Below are 21,926 nucleotides of genomic sequence, written 5' to 3' on the forward strand. Positions count from 1 at the left end.
AAGGATTAATGCCCTGAAGAGCCCCAGGGCATCAAAACTCAAGGGCTTTTAGGCACTAATACTCAGGTACTCAATATAACATTCTATGTTTTATGAGCTCATATAAAACCCTCCCAAAATAATAAATGTCATATCTATCAAAGAGAAAATAACAAGCTCATCTATTCAAGTCGAATCAATAAACTGCAACTCGGAAATCACTAGAATTCTTAATTTATTGTGCTAGTCGACCTCTGATTCCAGGTACGCTAACAATAAATTTGAAATTCTTATATATTGCATGCAATATATATTGTGGCTCCATCTTTGTTAAATAAATACTAACATCTAACAATATGATGTGCATTTTGAAAGCTTAAGATTTGTTGTAAATAAATTTCAAACTTGGTGAAATAACAATAGATTTTCATTTAAAGGAAAAAGATCAATTCTAATGTGCAGAAATGAAATTATGATACTAAAAGAACCAAACAAATATATTACAAAGGTTGAAAATTGGCACACAAATAGCTTTGATTACAGGTCAGAAACAAAAGAACCTGTAGTGTATCTAATTCATTCTTCTCATGCTCCATAATTCAATTTCAATCTCTTTGAAAATGAATGATTGTACCACCACATAGCTCTTTAATAGGCACAGCGTTAAAGGAATGACATACCACTGAGGACAGCTATTCAATTTTCAATTTTAACAAAATATTACACAGCTGCTCTGTATTCTGTTTCTGTCATCTGAGAAGTAATCATTCAGATCCATCTACTCTGTGGCCCGTTAATGCTTGCCGTCATATATAGATCAGACGCGCTAAGAAAAACCATTGCTCTCTCTCGGCTCTTATTCATTTGCTCCTGTTACACATTGCTTACAAGCTGAAAATTAGCAGCAACCTGCATGGCTCTTGCTCCAGGAGCTGCGAGCTGGCTCATCTGATGTTCTTAATCAGGTGCAGCCTTTGTAATAGGAAAGAAACAGGGCCAGGCTTGATTGGCCCTGATGACATCTCTGCTCCAATTGTCTAGAAAATCTTCAGCTTTAATCAATCTACTGGATAATTCCCAATCTCTGACTGCTGCTTGCAATTATTGGCTTATTTTTCTCTGAAAAATACCATTAAAACGGGTTTTATTTCAGGTATGGCAGTGATAAAACTGAATTATGCCCAGTATCCAGATTGCCCTGCAGTGTCAATGGAAGCCTTGGCTTGTTATACTGCTATGTGCAGAATACTAATGGTGCCAGTTTCCGACACAGTGCTGAACATTGACATTATACATTGATTCTTCAGTTTTATTTTGGGAAATAAATCAGAGCTTTATGGCGAAATTATGCCACTTCAAGCACGCAAATTTGAATCAGCCTACACTTATGTTTCAGGTAAACATGCAGGCATACTTATTAAACACAACCGAACCGTCTTTAGTTATGTTAAATCAATTGTGAATGTTTTTTGTGAGATCAAGTGAAGGGAACACACCTGCACAGAACTGCTTGCAGCACAGACCCACCTCTCCCCTCTTCCTCATTCTCCGTTGCCGTAGCAACGCACTAAAAGCGTCGGCTGTGCGGATGGAGAGGAAGATGGAGGAAAACACTGACAGAGACGTCGAGGCTGGTGTGTAAATACGAGCTTTACATTGCTTTATCCTCGCCTCCTCTCAGCAGAAAGAGATGCCACGCCGCCCTGCTGCCTGGCGAATAGCAAGCGGGTGTTTGTAGCCCTCGGAGAGTCTTTTAAACGTACGCCGTGGCTCGGCATGCTAATCGCCAAGCTAGCAGGTGAAAAGATGTAAACATGGAATTGTGATTCTAGCAGTCATGAGCGAACGTGGCCAATCAGCCATTTATCGCATTGTAGAATATTCAAACCGTTTAGTTACTTCACGAAAAAAAAACAAAACAAAAAAACAAACAAACAAAAAAAAAACTGTATCACAGGTGCAATGAGAATGGGTGCTAACTAGCTGGATTACAGTGCAGCTAATAATAGCAAACGGTTGCTTTTATGCTTCTAAGTTAAAGCCACACCATTTTTTTTCTGTAAAGTAATAAGTAAACTTCAAACAACTGGCCACAGTTTGTGCTGTCACTGCGACGTATATGGCATTTGCATGTCTTTCACCGGCTGTCTAGTGTCTTTAGGTAGGCTATACCTGTGCACACGTGTGTTTATTTTGATCCCTCTCATCTTGACACACGAGTTAGCAGAGTGGCGTCCTTAGAGAGATCTTCAGATCTCGCAACAAGACAAATACTTTCCTCATCTGAGATAGCTCTAATTCAGGGAGCAAGTGTTGCGCCCCTTTAACACGCTGGTACATTATATATTTATATTTTTAATTGGGAGTGGCATAAAATTGTATTCCAGTCAAAGCACTACTTCAACATATTTATACTCATGAATAGTCACTTGTAGCCATCAAGGACATTAGTCAAGTAAGAGTAAAAAAGTATGTTGTGAAAGGTTACTTAAAAACTGAGAAACAGATCATAACATCTAATTTAATATTTAAAAATCCTGTCATCGGATAGACAAAAATAAAAAATTTAGTGCAAAGACTTTAATTTTAAAGACTTAAAAAATTCTAATGACAAAGCAACAAATTCAGGCAGAGAAAACACTTTTCCAAATAAAAAAAATAAAACTTATACAATTCTACTCACCTCTGATCATATGTGACTATGTGTTGCTTAAGTACTGATATAGAAAGTGGGAAATATGTATTGAAATTATTAGTGGGAATTAATTAATATGGGCATCACTTTGTTTATAATAAATAAACAAAGTGATGCAGTACTTTTTTTAACACAGATTCTTTTACTGCATGTTTTAACATTCAAGAGCTGTATTAAATGATATAAAAGATTAAATCATGTATCAATAGGACATTTTTATATAAAATAAATCAACTGCTGCTGAGTTTATAGAAAACTTTAAAGCAAAGTTAGACTTATGTAAATTCAGCATGTTTTGCTTTTGCAGGAAATGAAGCTGGAGGGGAAGATGCCTTAGTGGGGAATGTCAATAAGCTGACAGTAAGCCCACCTGGATACACAGGACCTCTACGGAAAGGACATCTGATTTTTGATGCTTGCTTTGAGAGTGGTGAGTAGGAACACCAAAAAACAATATCTCAGAGTGTTTAACAAATTTTCCCCCTCCACTAATTGCGATGGATTGTTGTCTTTGGATAATGCTGTACATTCAGGCAATTAGTATGTAGCAAAATAAATAATTCCAGATAATTACATACACTGTATAAAATGACAGCATTTTTCATCTTCTGATATTAAATCAGACTACATTTCCTGTTTTAGGCAAATTAAGATTGGTACAATCATTTCTGTTTGCTAAGTGCCAGTAAAATGAAAGAAATAAGTTTTACACATTTCTATATTTCATAGAAAAATACAAACAAATCAGTGAAGTGTCGGGAAAAGAAATGTGGTCCTTCACAAGTCTGTTTTTTCTTTGAAAAAATTAGTCAGATTCATAAAATTAGTATAAGCAAAAATATAAACCCCTTCATGAAATACACTTCAAAAATACCAACTCTTACCAAGCATTTTTGCCTGATTCTGGTTTCTAGTACAAATCTCTTACTACACTTGAAATAAGATAAAACTAACCAAGAGATAACTTTTCAGCAAGATATAAAAGCTTTTTTTAAGTCAATGCCGTAATATTGATTGTAAAATATTCCTATGACATTTTGTATCACTTATAACAGCTTTCTTTCCCATTGAATTAGGGAAAAAAAAACTCCCAGTGGAACTAGAACTTTTTTATGTATGAAATAATTCTAAAAGAATCCCACAGTGTAGTTTAAGGATAACAGAGCTTTGTGAAGTCCCATCACAAAGCTCTGATCTCAATTTCAAGAAAAATTCATAGTCAGAATTGAAGATTTGGTTTCAACAAAGGAGGCTTTCCAATCTGATTCAGTTACATCAGTTCTGTCTGGACACGTGGGCCGAAGTTCCAGCAAACTATTGTGAAAAGTTACCCAAAATGTTTGCCCAAAGTCAGAGTTTAAAGGGGAGTTCATCAAATAGTGCATGTCGCCTTTTGATTATAAAAAACAAACTTTTTTCACTGTACTTCACATTTATTAACGGCTAACTTTGGTGTCATTATCAATGAAAACATGGCCAAAATAGTTGGTATTCTGAAAACAATCAGATTTCCTTTGTTGTCACTTTCGGTGCATGTTGTCTGCATAATGCATAAAACTAATCAAGCAAAGGCATCAAAGGGATAAGAAAATGCAGAAGCTAGCAATGAGTTTTGCACAGACAAGAACCTTGTGAAGGTCAGTGGAAATAGATAGCACCACTGCATAAACATCTAAGTATGTTACTTTTTGAGGTATCAGTGTGATTATTGCCCTTTTTATAAATTTGCCTTTCCCCTGATGACATGGTCAGAGCAGCAGGGACATTGATTAATAGGTGCATAGCTCCCACACAGAGATCAGTTAACATGTGAGTATGCCTCGCTCTGGTTGTATCCCCTGAATGATTTATGGTATTGATATTAATCTCTTTCCAATAAATGCATTACCAAAGTTATAACGGGGTGTAAATTGATATTTTTGAGCAAGTGTCAAATTAATATTCTGCGGCTGTTTCATTTAATCATCACTGGTTTTATCCACATTACTTCTGCGATGTTGTGTGCTTTTCTGTTTCTATTTTTCCACTTTTGTCTCACCCTGTAACTAAGAAGTTTGGACAATGCACTTGAATAATCTCCCTCTGTGTTTAGAAGGCTTTTGCTGCTTAAAGCAGTACTGGGTCTGTCCTCTAAGCAGCCATACAACATTTACTTATTAAATAAAATTGTTTTTGAATACAATGTTAAAAGTTTAAACATGAAGCCCCTGAAAAATTTTGTTTCCTTGTCAGTGGAAATGGTAGATGATAAAGTGTGAAGAAAAAAATATTTATTGTGGCATTGTGATGATGTTACAGTTGTTTCATTGGTCAAGTATATTAATCAATACAAGGTTGTGCAGATTCAGGATGCAGTTAGCCACTTTGTCATGTCATATCTTAGCAAGTTTGATACTGGACCTCTTTAGGTATGAAAGAGTACCAACACTGACATATCTTGAACTGACCATGCATCAAGTTGTACACTTACCTGCAAGGGGGATGTTTCATACTTGCTTTGTTAACTGATGATTTTTGAATTTGGTATTTTCTATAGGCTCTTTTTCTGGTTTCCTGTAAGAAAATTGGTTTCACAGATTTAAAGGATAATATCCATCAAATTGATCTCAGCTGATGTATTGGTTTTACCAGGGGTTGCAATCTGTGATATTTTATGTCAAATTTATGAAAACCAAAAAAGTAATCAAATTAATACATTTCAAAATCAGAGAATACAAATGGATTAAATTCTATGAAATTATAATCAATTTGTTTCCATAAATGATAAAAAAAACTGAAGTGGACCAAAAAATAAGCTCATAAAGCATAATTTAAGTAAATGGATAGAAAATAGTCTGTTTCATGGTCATTTGTAGCTAAGAAAGGGGCATGCAAAATGGCAAAGGGACAATTGAAGAACATACACACCAAAAGTGGTGAAATGCTCACCTAAAATTACAGGAAACCTTGTAGAAATGAGATGCGATTTGTCACATGTTCTGTCTGATACCTGAAGTTGCTTCTGACAACCATGAAATTAAAGTCAATTGTGTAAGCTTGATGGAATTTTATAAATTTTTCAATCAAATGCCACCTTGTCTGCACACCCACAAATTTTCTCTAAGACTGAGATCAGGGTTTTGTGATGGCTACTCCAGACCTTATAGGCTTGTCTTTTTGTGGTTATCTTTTAGCTAATGTGTAACTAATTTAGTGCAATGCTTAAGTTCATTTTCCATTTAGATGACCTGTTTCTGTGTAAGCTTTAATTTCTGGGGTGACGTCTCGACTCAAGCTGTTTGCTTCAGATGTTCTTTCCTCTTGATGCCGTTTACTTCCAGTGCACAAACTGGTCTGCATCAGCCACACAGCATGACGCTTCTACCTTGGTACTTTGTTGTTGGGATGATGTTGCTCAACATGCTTCTTTTTCCTCCAAATGTTCTAGTGTGGTTATTATTTTCCCCCATTATCCATACCAACTGTGCAGACCGTTGTTATTAAACATTTTAATTTTAGGCTCTTTTGGGCACAGAACAAAATTCCAAAAATTAAGATATTTCTTCTTAAGAGCATTTGGAAACCATTACAAAATAAGATTTCTTCTTTCAGTCTTTCATTTAGCAAATTGAAATAATTTTTATAATTCTTACTGGCCCTGAAACAGGACAGTTTCAGTCTGATTTACTGTCAGAGAGTAAAAGAAAAATGTACATGTCTGTTATTAAAATTTTATGCTAAGATAACATGAGGTTTAATGCCTCCCTCTCGTTGCTATCAACATCCTCTGCACCCTTACAATGGATAGGTTTGATTTTGTTGTGTTAGCATAAAAAGAATAAATCTATATTTATATAAACTGGTCATATAAATTCTTCGCCTAATGTGTAAGACCTCATTTAAATTTAGATTGTGCTCATCTCCCTTTTGTCAAGCTATGTGCTAAAAAAGTCAGAGATGGTCAGCAGACCTCCATATAGCAAATGCACAATGACTTTGATTGTTAGTTTTGGGTACTAAAACCTTTAAAGATCTGTTTTTAAACTGACATTTTATGACAACTAATAGAGTTGTGTTGCTTTTATTTATATATAGAAATGGAATTTTATATATTTTCAAATGGAATTTGCTGAATGGATGAGGAAATGATTTCTCCCTACAGGGCAATAGAAATCAGAAGATTTTCCTGATCTCTAAACCTTAAGTTCCAGCTCGTTGTTTCCTTTGGTGGCATAGATATTCATAAAACTGATCATTATTTTGCATAATTACTTTTTTTGTTTTGAAAATTGAAATTACATTCTTATCTTATCTTTTCACATTTGTTTCGTTGCATACTCGCACTTAGCCAAGGCTTAAAAGCAGATCTTGGTGGTGAGGAAAACTGCATTAAAGTCTTGACAGAAAGCAGACAGTGGTGGCTTTGTTTTGCTTCACCTCTGGACTATTCTTCAAATGTAATTAAGCCCTCATTGATTCGTCATACTACTCTCTGTCAATAATGACTTACAATATGAAAGAAAGTCCTCAGGAGTGGCAAGTGTTTAATGGGATCCATTGATAATCTCAGCTCATAGATTCATCCCTTCTTACATTAAATCCATGAAGACCTCAAACTTACCAAAAACTTGGTAAGTTTTTTTTTTTTTTTTTGAATAAAACTTACCCAAAATCTTTTGATAAATTTGGTAAACAAAAATACCCTTTTCTACATTTTTTCAGGACTTATGGTTTAGAATGAATGAAATCTCTCAAAGTTTTAACTCAAGATAAAAACATGTCCTGAGTTTGTTCAAATAAGTCAAAGTGTTGTTACCACCACTTAGGCTATTTTGAGCTGTCTAACTTATTAAGTTTAGTATTTGTGTTTGGTCACTCATTTAATTCTTTTATTCAGCTCAGTTTTCTTTTTTATGTTGTCAGTTCTAAACATGTCTCCGTGCACTTTTGAGAGAAAAAGGCAAATCAGTACAATCCTACAAGCATATTTCAAGGCAATTATATACTGAATTTATTTTAATTATCAAACACAACAGTCAAGTTCAGTTTATTATTCAAATTGGTTAAAAAGGTTTTGTTGAAGCAAACCCAGCAGATTGCATTGAGTCACTGACTTGCATCATTCAAGTCAGAACTCCCTGGTCAAATCACAGAACTACTGTGACAGACTGTGTGCTTCCGTTAAGGTGAGAATCAGCCTACTTTTATAAATTAGGACAGGTGTCAGAAACAGTCTCCATTACTGAAGTCAAGCTATTTTTTTCATGTGCATTCACAGGCTATTTTTCATTTTGTGTGCTTCTTTGTATTCATTCCAACACATTTGTTTTCTCTCTGCATGCACTGTGAACTGTATTTGATATATGTGGACTTAATAATTATTTTTTTGCCTGCTTCACTCTCTGAAAAAAACTAATAAACAGAGTTATAACTTGACAGAGGAAAAACTCATGAAACATAGAATTTATGCATGTCAGATAGAAAATAATTTCGGTAGTGCAGATGAAAAGAAAACATAGATTATCAGTGGGATGGTTGGCATTTGGTGTATGAAAAATAGCCAGGGTTGCCAGAAGATATTTCTGTACTCCAGAGTATATACTATGATTCAAGATAGTCAAGTTTCTATTAATTAAATTAGAGAGAAGTTTTTACATTGAAGCCTGATACTCACATTGACTGACTTGAAGAGTCTGAAACATGCTGCAAGTATGCAACTGCTCATTTCTCTCTTTTTAATTAAACAATTCTGATGGAAAAGCATAAAAAATAAAAGTGGCATATTTTTTATTAGCATATCTTTTTGTTTTGTTAATCAGTATAAGTGAAATCAAATTTAAATTTTTTTGCCCCATTCTACTTGTGCATAAAAAAAAATCTACTTTGTATTTTGTAATGCAAAGTCATACAATTTATGGATGTTTTTTTGTTATGTATTGCTCATCAGTCTCAGAATGACTCGTCTTTATGGGCCTTTCAAAGGCGGTGCTACTTGTCTGAATCACTCCTGATGTCTGATGTATTGAGACTCTTCCAGGCTCTCGCTCTCTCTCTCCCTCTCTGTTACATGTCCTTGGCAGCAGAGAAGTTTCACCGCTCAAATCACTAAATGGCCTCTCTAGTTTTCCCTTTTAGCAGTTTTCTCTTCTCTCTCATTCTTTTCAGTCAGGAACAAAGTATGGAGATAAATTGGAGCTGTCTTGGGACTGCTGGAAATACCATTGCTTCTGATTTACGGGCCATTTGTAACCAAAAGAGATTACTCTTTATTATTATTGTGTATTTTTTGTTTTCGTTTTACTCCTCTCATATCCCATCTTTGACTTTCTCTGTACAGTATTGTTATTTTTATTAGTCTATCCATTTCCTCTCACATACTCTCATATTTAGTTAACCCTCATGGTAAGCTTTTGTCAGAGTTCTGGAAAGTGAAAAAAAAAGCTCCTGTCATGTGTACTTAAAACATTTATTATTAGTATTTTTGAATAACTGTAGAAGGGATGACTAAGCAATATTGTGTTGCGGAGACAATCTTAATGCATCAAGCTGCATGCTGGTTAAACAGGTGTACTATAGGTTTTTAGCTATAGCATAGTGTCCAGGCCACCTTTGGAGTAAAAGTTGAACCAATGAAAACCTATTTTCACTCCAACCTGTCTTTCATTGTGGTTCTTTATTTAATTGAATTGTATTCAAAAATGCTTCATTAATCCCAGAGAGAAATTTAATTGTTTGAAAGTCTTTCCATTTAACTTTGCTAAATCAATCACTACAGCATAATTGTTTGCCTTGTGTGGAATGATATCTAAACACCTTGAGCTTCGTTTGCCCCAAATAGCTCAGACGTTGCTTTGACTCCCATTCAAATCATAGCAGATGTGTTTTCCCCAAAGAAGGCATGGCCATTTCTTAGAAGGAAGTGACACAAAAACTGAATTCATCTGTTGTCTTTATCGTGTGGGCCTGACGGTGGCATGACAGTGTGTTTTGCCATGGAACATATCAGTGTCATTTCATGAAAAGCAGAGTGATAATCTTGTCTGACATTCAGGGCTGTTGTGCATGGTTATGTCTAATCACTGACTGAACACATTGGCTCAAATGTAGTGTTTGGGGATGCCAGGAAGTAGTACAAACAACCTCTGTGTTTTGTAAGTTAATTGTTGATAGCAATGATATGGTCTACCCGTAAGAAACCCCGTCAGTACCTCATCTTTTCAAAATGTCACTAAATGCTAGCAGCAGCAAGCTGTTTTGAAAAATTTGAGTAATGAAAGGATTTTATTATCAACGATATACACGGTGTGACAATGAGATTTGGAAAGGTTGACGGGAAGAAAAATTCACACACTTGATATTATGGAAAATGGCATGTTTATAACTCAAAATTGGCATCGTTGTTACTTCATCTGTACCGAGGGAGGTGGTCTGACTCAAATGAGTCCAAGTTTGTTTTTTGTTTTTTTTTTAAAATCCAGCTCCAGGCTGTTTTTGTGTTCTGTGTGTTTTTGGAACTTCACTACTCATTGGCTCAAAGCCTGCTTCTAGCATCATAATAGAAGTGTGTCAAAAGTGAATATTACTGCAACCTGATTTCCTCATTGCACAAGTTATGCTCGCACACCAGGCTCCAGTGATTCATCCAGTAATTTATTTCCTTGCAATTCCTGACACCATAAACACAGTTTCTGAGCAGGCGCCTCATTTTTCTTCTGAGACAAGATTGTGCAGTTTGGGAAAATGGTGAGGATTTGTAATGCTTTAGTGGTTCATGTTTTTCAAGCTGCCTGTGTTTATTCTGCTGATTTATGTAGACAACGTCTCTCTCAGATCAGCTTCATTGATGTGCCAGCATTTGTTTGATAACACAAATTCATGCACAAAAAATACTCACACAGTGACGGGTGAAACACTGACGGGAATAGGATTGTGAAAGAATATAGGTTGCTTTAAAACAAGGCACATATGATTTGGGGGTTCTACTCAAAGTAAAAGGCATATGTTTCCACAGCCATTTCCAATACCTTGTTTTAGGTGAATGTGACGGGGATTTGAAAATAGCTTATAATAAGTTTATAGCAAACATAGGCATGTTTGCTTTAAACTTCTTTACAGCAAAATTAGCATATGTATACCAGCCAACACATAGCAAGGATTAGACTGAAAACACCACCTACTTGTTGTAGTCCGTGGTGGAAGAGTAGAGTAACTTAAACTAATTTACTGTTTTGCATGCCGAATCTCTTAAGTTGTATTTGTTGGATGCTTTATTCTCAAATTAACAATCGCTGCTTAATTTAGAAAGGGTTTGAGAATAAAAATACAAACAATTAATTTTAATTGGGCTGGTTTTGACACAGTCTCTGTTTAAAACCTGAAATGATTTATGTTGATACTGGTGACCAGCCCATGGTTACCAGGGCTATGTGAAGCTGTAGTAATTTTAGTGACTTTATAAATATTGCTCAACTTTATAAATATAGCTCGTATTTTTATCTAATGCATCTCTTTCACATGTAGGAATATATTGGTAAAAGTAGTGTGGAAATAATTTAACTACTAGGAGTTTTAGCATCCTCGCTCTGATTTTAACCCTTTCATGCATAGTGGTCATGACAATGGACAGCTATCTAAAAGCCATTTTCTTGTGTTTCTTGTGGATTTTCATGTTATAAATGCACACAGACCACTGAAGTGGACACTGATGCTCCATAAAATACACTATCAAGTAGGTTAAAAAAATATGGTGACATCAAGTAATCCCTAAAGAACAATACTACTGATGTATTTTTCAAATAACAACTTTATAGTTGGAGAAAATTACAAATGATCACCAAAAAAAAAAAAAAAAAAAAAAACTTTTATGCATGAAAGGGTTAATTTGACCTGTTGACTGTATTTCATTCGCTGAACTGAAGATTGAGTTCTTGGAGTGAATTTTTTTTATCCTTCTTTAACTCTTGTTAATTTACCCTAAAATTATACTATAACAAATGGATATTTGCCTAATAAAGTTATTTATTAAATGCAAAGAAGAGATTTTGTACCACATTGCAAGATGAAAATGCTTTTATGAAAAAAATCTTTTTTTTTATCTTATTTGATAAAATAAGATAAAAAAGTATAAATATATTATTTATCTTAATTTACCTGTTTTATATTATGCAGTAATTATGTTGGCATTTTCTGAAATTCACTTTTCTTCGAAGGGAAACAGACATCACTTTAGCTTTATTATATGTATTACTTTTCTTGTTTTTGTCTACATTGCATACCGTTTGGAAGCTTTATCAGGTAAAACAAAGATTAGAAAATTCACTTGCCAAGTATTTTGAACAGTGTCTAGCACTGCTCGCTTTATGGCATGGCTTCTCGCCACTTCACTTCTCTGCTTGTTTAATATAATACAATCTGATCACCAATGAAAAAATAAGTTAGAGGGCAAGCAAATAAAAACAAAAAAAGATTGAAGGCAGGTGTCTTATGTACAGCATTTTTCTCTTGAGGGCCAATATTTCAGATCAGGATCGTTTCATTAGTACATGTGCATACTGTTTTTTGTTTGTTTTTTTACTGTAAACTGTAAAAATGATGTTTTTTACTGGAATGAGAAGACTCCTTGACACATGTGTAGAAAAGGTGTTTAAACCAATTTGTTTTTTGACTGATTGGTTATTAGCAAGTAATTTCTTGCTTCTTGTTTCACTTCTTGTCTTGCAAATGCTCCCTGTGTTTCTAAATTCATTACAGACCAATCAGCCGCATGGATTTAAGTGTGCACCCAGAGGGAGCAGTAACTGTAAATAAACACTACTGCTGGCTCTCCGATAGCATATAACCAAGATGATAACAGCCCTTCTTAGTGGGCCTGTTGACCTTCTCCTTGCCTTAGGCTTGCGAAGGACTCCTCGGCTCTTTGTGCTTTTATCTCCAAATTCCTCTCCACCTCTAGAACTTCCACTTATGATGAGAGGGAAGCAAGGAGAAGGTTACTTCAAAAGAAGGAAGAGAAGAGATTCGGAAAGGGAAATGTTTGTGCAAAACATGATCAAGCCAGAACAGCAAAGGACCCTTCTACTTCATCTGCCTTTGTAGTTATTGTTGGGCTTTACATAATGAACACAGATGTATTTATTCAGTGGTCACTGACGTAGTAGATTCAAAGAGGAAAAGAAGAAGAAAGTTCGAGCAACAGTGACATGAGGGCAGAAGAAAAAGTTTGTGAAAAATCAGAGAACCGAAGATGACGGTGTCAAAAACTGTGATAAAACATCATTCAGTGAGCTAACCTAGCTTCCTAAGCTCAGAAAACAGATGAGAGTGAAGATTACTCTCATCTTCACTGCATGACTCACTATTCAGTACTAACGCAGAGTGTCTGACAGTAGCATGTCCAGAGCTGTGGGGCTGAAGCACTGTCTGGATGAGATTGATAATACAATTAAGCTAGTCCCAGTATGAATGCATCACTATGACCCATTACTACACCAACCTCTTCAGATGGCACATACAAGTCTGGCTCCAGGGCCTTTTGGAAGGAAAAAAAAAATACAATTATGAAAGGCTAGCTGGAAAATGTGTTCTCTTTAGAATGTGCAAGCAGGCCTGTTCATCATCAGATATGTGTGGGTTGCCTGCATATCTCACTGCTGTCCTCAGGCCGAGCTTTCTTCATTTATATTGAAACGAGGAGCTCACTGGAGCATGGATGGACTCATAACAATATGATTTTTTCCCTTATTGTCTCCTCTTATTGTCTGCTCTTATCCTTGGTTTGTTGTATATTCAGATTATTTTCACAACAATTTCTACATATTGTGTGCGTAAGAAATGCATGCATTTATGCCTTTCTGTGTGAGTGCATTGGACGTAGGAGTTGATTTAAGTATAAAATTTCAATTTGGATCATTGTACGTTGAAAAAAGGTTTGAAAGTACCTGAACTTGAATATATTTTAACACAAATGCAGAAAAAACCTGATTATTTCTTTTACCTTATACACAAATAGAATATGTAAGTTTGTGATTTGTTTTAAACTCTTCATACATTATTACAACTTTCTATTTTGAGGTATGAAAATTTTTCAGATGGTCTTTGAAAATGGCAGTGAGTGCTTCCTGAAAGACATTTCAAATTCCTCTTCTGGATGATTGCTAAAGCATCTGGGTAAAATTAACTCTATTAATGGAAACAATGTGCTAGAAATAATGCTGACCTTTAGCCAAGATGGTGAGCGGTCAAATTCACAAAGTGTGACTTAGAGTCAATACTTCAACAACCACCACACATGGAAGTAGTTTCTGATTTAGGGTAAGGAGAACATCAACTGGACTGTTGATCTGTGGTACAAACTCCTCTCTCCAGGTTAAGGTAAAATTTATATTTCATGTGTAAATTAAGGTTCTGTAGCAGGAGAATTAATGGAGGACAGAATATAGTACTTAAGGTCCAATGCAACGTGAAGCTTCCAGAGACACTGATGACTTGGGGACCCATATCATCTACTGGTTCTGGCTTCATAAGTTCAGAGTCCGATGAGCGGTCTAATACTACATTTTATAGCACTTTATTCTTTCCTTCTCCGACAAACTTTATTGGTTTTACATAATATTCTGGTTTCTGAGAGTCTTTGTTTTGGGTTTTCATCAGACTTAAAAGCTATAATCACTAAAATGACTGGAAATAAATCATTTATTAAAACAGTGTAATCTATGTAATATAGGCTACAGTTCTGATTGAATTAGTAAAATATCAGATATGCTAGCTTAGTCAGAGGCATCTCTAATTCTCCTGACTGTGACTATTCCCCATTGTGGGTAAAAACTGCTTCTTTAGAGCCTGTCTTCTATTGAAACCATTTCTGATGAAAGACTTGAACGCTGAAAGGAAACTGAAGGACCTTATGCATCTTTAATTCTCTGTGTTAATATTTTTCTATATTGATTCCTAGTTTTCATCTCAGAATTTTCAGGTTTTTAAATTTATTTTTGCCTTTTTTTCCTCTCAACCTCATATTCTTCACATTTTTAACAATTGTGTCAAGATAGGATTTCAATAAGTTTCTCATTAGTGTTAACCAGAATTGAATTCATTTTAAGTAAACTTTGGGAGTTTTTGCTCTGGTATTGAGATAAATTGTTCTTGTGTGACAGTTTGCCAGTTATATTGCAAGGCAGGAATAAACAAAGTAGCTGGGATAATTTGTTACTAGCCTCTTATTTTAAACCAAATGAACTTCTAGTCATTTTAGCTGACTAGTAGTATAAAGATTGCACTTTAATTGTATTAAGAGGCCACTATACTTTAAGGTGTCTGGACAAGCCTAGACAGCCAGTGTCACAGTCACCAACCTATCACAAAATTATAATTTATTTGCAAACACAACAGTGTTTTATTTTTTTATCCTTGTAGATTAACATAACATAGAAAGACAACTATTTTGAGATTCTTTATGCCACCATGCAGCTGTTTTATAACAAGTCTTGTTATCTAGTTTTTTTTTGCAGAGTTTTGTGCTGTTTGTTTGGATCACATGCTATGCACTTGACCAAAACCGAGTTCATGGTATTTCTGCCGCATATGCATATATAGGAATTTGGACAGTGGACTCTTAATTTGATTCTTTTCCACACCAGCTCATAATATGACGTTCCTCATTTGAATAAGTAAGATTATTCAGCATTGGCTGTGTTTATTTTAATAAATCTTACATGCTGTTCTAATCCTGAAAATGCAGTTACAAAAATTGTAAAGAAGAAATAATCTAAGAAGTTATTCATATTCATTTTATTTGGTACTAGTGTTGTAGTTCCATAAAGAAGTTTGCATGTTTCTTCTTGTTGCTTTTTAAAGACTTTTATAGTTTTTCTTATTTATTTTGAAGGACAGAATGAGGTGGTGTGTTATCATTTGTCTGTAATATGTGTTGCTCAATGTCAACATACACACTCCACCATGTATATGACATTGTGAGTCATTGTCATGTTGTCAGATAAGTAACTTTAATTTTCCGTGGATTAAACTACTCACATATAACGTGTTTATAAGTCAGCATCAATGCCTCTGACAGTTAAGTTCTGTTACATGTATTAGAGAGATTTTTCAAAACTTTTTTTTTTGACAGAATAGAGTCAGAGCCCATCCATTAATATTTTTTTATATACTTTTCTTTACCTGTTGGGTTTAGAAAACTTTGTGGTGACCTGTTTAATCTTGCCTCCAGATGATGTGATAAGGCATCAGGGGAAAAGGCGTGTTGTGTGAAGTCATGAGGCACGAGATTGATGTCGCCTTAGTGACAACTTGCCTTTAGACAAGAAAGAGGGAGACGGAGTAAACCCAGACGTTTAGCTGTAGGACTAAACTGAGCCCCCCTCTCTGTTGCTGCTGCTGCTGGCTGGAATCAATTCTATCTTTATCAGTCCCACTCTTACGTGTCCAGGAATCCTCCTTACACCGCAGAGCAGCCGGGGGAAAACTGATGTTTTCCAATAATGAAATGGAACACAGCAAAAAAATATATTTAAAAAGTACCTGGCTGGTCTCCCTGAGCTGCACAGAGCTCTTTGTAACCTCATGTCCAGTTTTTAAGTACACTTTTTTTATTTTTAAGACCAGGAAAATAATGAATTTATTATTATTTTCCAGTATTTAGTCAACTTTTGTCAAAACTGCTTACCAGAATGATATGCAATTTCATCACAAGAATTTTAATTTTGAATCCTTTTGTCAGTTCATTCCGAACAAAAAATATGCTGCTTCAAGTTTTGCGTCATGAAACCAACTAAGTATATCTTTTAGGTAAAATACATTGAAGTTGCAGTAACTTTCTTTTTTATGAACAATATATATATATTACAAATTTCTTAAAACTGTCACCATGTTTTGACAGTATAACATGAAACAGATAATCTTTGAAAAAACACTGAGATCTTCTGCTTCCTCCTTGTGGTCTGACAGCCATCTGCAGAGATATTCTGCTCCCGGTCAGAAACAACCAATCAGAGCCAGGAGGAGAGTATCAGCTTTCGCAATAATGCTCATGTACATGCTTCTCATTGTGTTAATGCCAGAAAAATAACTTACTGTTAAGGAAAACATTTATCTGCTGTCATTGGTGGTCATGCTGACTAAACTAAGCATTCATGGCAGGCTCTGATATTGAGAACTAGTTGTAGCCTAGCAGAAAGCAAGGGGGAGGGTGCGAATGGTGCTGTCTCATACTATATTGTCATGTTATTTTGACAGGTTAAACAAATGTGTAAAAAAACATTGTTTATGAAAGTTAAATACTGTACCTGTACTGAGTACTGTATTAAAAATATGTAAGGCTCAAACACTCAGCAATGATCTTCTCCTAAACCAAGTAAACCTATTTTCTCATGTTAGTACCTTAAGTTGAATTCTTGTTTGGGTGATACAATAAAAAAACAAAACAAAAAACAAAACAAAACAAAAAAAGGTTTCATACCTCACAATATTGGAAGTCCAGTTTCTTTAACACGGTATACTTTTATCTGGCATTTCCCCCAGTACTTCTTATCGTTGGTATTAAAAGTCATTGGTGTAGTACAAATAGTTCTGCTTGTGTGGGGAATTTTTAAAAAATTAGTTCCTTCAAAAAGTTCAAGGCATGCCTATTTGAGTGACAAATAGGCATTCAAATCTTTCAGAAATGAACAAATGTCTAACAACATATTGACATTATCTTGCTTTTATCTTGCATCTCAGATAAACACTTTATTTTTTATCTTCTGAAACAATGAGTAATCTAGTGACACACCACTAAAAATACCTTTGTTGTCTTGTTCACTATCTAAATGAGCATTTGGATAGTGGACAAAACACTATTCAAATGCTCATTTAGATAGTGAAATTTAAGACATTTAATTTCTTTGCAGATAATACAGCTGACAATAAAGTGAACTGCCCCATCATGCATTACTTTTTATCTCCTAATTGTATGGACTTTTGGACTTACCCATCTTTAATTGCAGGATTCCATGTGCTTTCCCAGTTGGCCTTTATCTTAAATTTGTGTTATCTAAAAGAATTGTGTATTAATGTATGGAAAATGCATTTATTGTGTTTGGGATCATTGAGAAAACGATAATACATATGTATGATTCAAATTTTTACAATGCTTAGGATATGACAGGCAACATGTCTGCAGAGTTGAAAGCACTGTAACCACAAAGTCTGTGTCAGTGTGAAACAACTGGCCATTACTGTTTTAATGGCTGTCCACATGAGTGAATTCCTCCTCTGGCCCGTGGCAGGCAGACTTGCACTTGCAGTGCAATGATCCATCTGCATGGCAGAAACTATCCATCCAGTGTATAGCTACAGGCTGCAGGTTGGCCCATTGTGTTGACTGAACACTATGACTTCTCCCTCTTGTACCTCTATAATGGGATTATATTAGCCAAGTTCTTTTGCACCCTCTTCATTGCTCTCATCTCTGTCCTGTGCTCTTACACACACACACACGCACACCCAAACAAGCACGTCTGTGTCTAATTACCAATGGGATCCCTATGTGTATATCTTGGCCTTACCCTAACATTAACCGTCACAATTGAATGTCTAACCCCTAACAGGTACATAAAACTTAATCATGCACTAATTCTGCTTCTCATCCTGCAGCCAAATATAAATCCTAATTTGTAAACGGACCTCTATCCTATATTTTCAGTTTCATTTGATCCTTAGTTCATTGTGAAAAGAAATTGATGTCATGTATTATAAAATAGGACATTTTTTAATGAAATAAAATTTTTTGTCAATTCCATACCTTTAGTCCCAGTATTTCAGGATCTACAGTAACAAAAGGGAGTCAGATACTTCAAAGACACGAAAGGACTTGATATTTCATAAAAACCTCTTTATATCCACATACAACAAATCTCAGACTAACAAACGACACATTACCAAGGTTGCTGAAGCTAGTAGAAGAATATTAAAAAAAGAAGATACTTAAATTTAAATTTCAGAACATGATTGTCATTGTTCTGAGGTTTACCTTGCAATACAAGAGGAATTTGGACACATCTAACCTTTAGTGATGAGAACTAAACGCTCTGGTTTAGTGTGATGAGAACCACAATTGAGATGTAATTTTTATTATGAATTGAAAGGAGGTTTCATAAACTGACATCCTTTTTGTTTTTGTAGTCTACAATGATGTGAAAAAATACACACACACCAATCTGCACATTCATTCTTTAGGAGCAGAAGAGTGAATTAAAAGCCATTTACTTTAGAAACTAGTTGTTGCATTCTGTGTTGTTGATGCAAACATCTCAAACTGCAGCAAATACAATAGTAATTTTCCTCCCCTCTTTTCTGTTTCTTTCATGATTTTCATGGGTGTGGGAGGGAATGGCAGGAGTGATAATCAGAGGAACACAGAGGGTTTCTTTTCAGGGTTTTCCTCAAGGAGACCTTGTCAAGTGTAAAATCTTGTTTAGAACCAGCAATTGTGCTGCGTTGGGCTGCGGCAGCAGGTCTAAGCTGTTCATTGAAAACCAATTTGTTAATGTCTAAATGTTGTAGTAGTTTTCCCTCAAGGGCAAAGATTGATATTCAGCATAACCTGCTAAGACAGCAACGAAGAAGAATATTTACAGGAATGATTCTCCAGAGGAATTATGCAAAAAATCTCAAACATGAAAAAAAAAATGTCTTAGCTCTTAGCTCTCCTCGTGTGTTGTTCATTAGCCTTACTTAACACAATTTGTCTGTGTTGTAAACAAATGACTAAGACATTTCTTGACAAATCTGATTTACTGTGACTGTCTCTTAGGGACTCCATGGATTCAAGATGAAAAATCCCAGCTTTATATAGTTTGTTTTTAGTGTCTCCCACAACCGTTTAAAAAAGATTAGCCAGCCGTTGATGTTAGTTAAATACTAAATGATATGGGATTGATTAAAAGGGTCAGGCTACCAGTCCTCCAAACTGCTTGGATCTGGAGGTAGCCACCATAAAATTAAAACGGGGCTCAATGGCGTGTCATATCCCTGCTGCTCTGCGGGCTGAACATGTAATTCTAACCTTGAGGCAGTGGCCATCTTTCACGTCAGGCCTTCCAGCATCGGGCTCAATAACCCAGTCGCCCATGGCTACTGTCTGATGCTATCCAAGGTTCTGTATTAACAAGCAGAAGCAACCAGTAGTCTCCTTCCTCCATGTCCTATGTATATAGCTGACACCATCAAGAACAGACTACGTTACTTTGGCTTATCAATCAGAAACTACTAGGAAGGGTGGATGAACGGTTTAGTGTTAAACTGAAGTACACTCAGTGCAACAATGATATGTACAGTATATTCATATCAGATACAGGATTATGACTGGTACAAATAATGTGAATATCACTGTTTTTCTCTTCATGATACCTGTTAGTGGCCAGATATATTAGGCAGTAAATTAACATTTTGTAAAAATGTGACAAAGGAAAGACAGACAGGCTTAAGAATTTGACAAGGGGGAATTTGTGATGCTTTGTCACTGGTCCAGAGGAGGTTCAAAACTTCAGCTCATGTGGTGTGTTCCTGGTCCTACAGTAGCTACTATTTATGAAAGGTTGTTTGAGGTAGGAGCAGTGGTGAATTAGTGACAGGCTAATGCATGCAAATGTCTAGATCGTGCTTTGGGCAATGAAGGCTGGCCCATGTTGTCTAATCCAGATGAGATACTGTAAATGAAATTGTTGAAGTTAAGTAAAAATATCAGAATTTAAACTGTTCCAGTTTGTTGTGCATAGAGCTACATTTCTGCAGAATAGTCACTGGAGGTAGTGTGATAGTTTGGGCATTGCTCTGCTCGGAAACCTTTGGTTCTGCCATCTGGATGATAATGTGATCTTGTGTAAAGATTGGCTACATACCATGTACATCCTTTCATAGAAAAGTAATTCCCTGATGGGTTTTAGCAGGATGTTGCACACTGCCACAAAGTAAAATGATTTATTTGTTAGTGTTTAATTGTAATGTTCAATTGTAGACTTTACCTCCTAAATCCCAAGATCTCCCAAGATGTGCTTGTTAAATCAGCAATATCCATCAATTTGTATATAGCGTTGATAATCATCATAAGATAGATTTTTAGTTTAATTTTAATGGTGCCTTTTCATTAGATATTTTTATTGTAGCAGAGCAGAGTGTTTGCTGGTTTCTGAGTCCTGCAAACTCACCTGTGGATTTTCTATTCAAAGGCAGAAGAAGAGGAATCCCCTTTGACAGTGTGGTAGTTAGACCATCTGTTTGTAATCACTTATATATCCTTGCACAGGTTCTGCTGTTGTGCTGCATCACCAGGTGGTCAACAGTACCCTGATGTATAGTTGTTAGGGAGCACTGGGCCTTCTGGCCTGCTTAGTGTGCCGGCAATGCTTATTCGAGAGCATCTGCTTGTTTTAAACCAAGAACTTTAGTTAAACATGAAAATGAAAAATTGGACTGCTCTTTTGCTGGGGTGTAAAAAGATGTGATAGTAATTTCTAGGTACGGCCTGTTTATTCATTCATATCCATCTCTGCTCTCACTTTAATAATATTTGCATGCACAGAAGTATCAAAGTGTGAGTACGTGAATCAAAAGTCAGTTGAAACCAGGACTAATATTTGAAATCTCCTGGAAAAGGTAAAATTTTACATTTTGATTCCCAGTCTGCCGATTGAAGAAGCTGCTGAATCAGAATCAATAGCAAGTCTATGCACAGCCCTGGGCAGTGTGGCAGGTATCAAGAGTGGGCTTCAGTTTAATAAAACAGCTGCCCAGTCAGCTCAGTGAATCATTTGCAGATAACATACATGATGGAAAGGACCACCTCTGGATTCATTGTGTGTAATCTTTGAAGTGTTGCACTGACCTTCATCCGCTGCTTCTTTCCTAATGCCTCACCAACTGCCTAACTTTATTCACTTTTCATAATTTTATACTGTAGCTGTTGGTAAATTGGACTTGGTTTTTGTTTCTTTTTTCTATATTTGATTTTCTGGAGCGGGTTAGCCCATCAGTGTGATCTCAATAACCTGAGATGGCCCCTCACCTTTCCCTTGTCTGTCATTTTGACTGACAGGGTTAAAATATTCAGTCATTATCTATTTATCCATCAAATTTTAAAATGATAATATTGATAGATTGAATTGCATTTATTTTTCATTCAGTTTGATTAATAAGAGAGAACCCACACATCAAGCAGATGCATGCATGTAATCAGGAAACAGATGAAATTAAGACTCATGTTTTGTGAAAACACTTGTGTCCG

The 21,926-nt window shown here is 35.6% G+C and overlaps 1 protein-coding gene across 3 annotated transcripts in view; it reads left to right on the forward strand.

The window, feature by feature from the left end:
• Positions 1–1,533: 1,533 nt before the first annotated feature.
• agbl4 (AGBL carboxypeptidase 4) overlaps positions 1,534–21,926 on the forward strand; it is a 292,812-nt gene continuing 272,419 nt past the window's right edge. For all 3 annotated transcript variants that reach the window (XM_055049048.1, XM_055049065.1, XM_055049056.1), the window contains exons 1-2: positions 1,534–1,613; positions 2,982–3,104. In XM_055049048.1, the coding sequence (XP_054905023.1) occupies positions 1,568–1,613; positions 2,982–3,104 (169 nt within the window). In that variant the 5' untranslated portion in view covers positions 1,534–1,567. The remainder of the gene's footprint in view (positions 1,614–2,981; positions 3,105–21,926) is intronic.

This window comes from Poeciliopsis prolifica, unplaced genomic scaffold, assembly GCF_027474105.1.
Source record: "Poeciliopsis prolifica strain line A6 unplaced genomic scaffold, Auburn_PproV2 SCAFFOLD002, whole genome shotgun sequence".
In the NCBI taxonomy this organism is placed as follows: domain Eukaryota; kingdom Metazoa; phylum Chordata; class Actinopteri; order Cyprinodontiformes; family Poeciliidae; genus Poeciliopsis; species Poeciliopsis prolifica.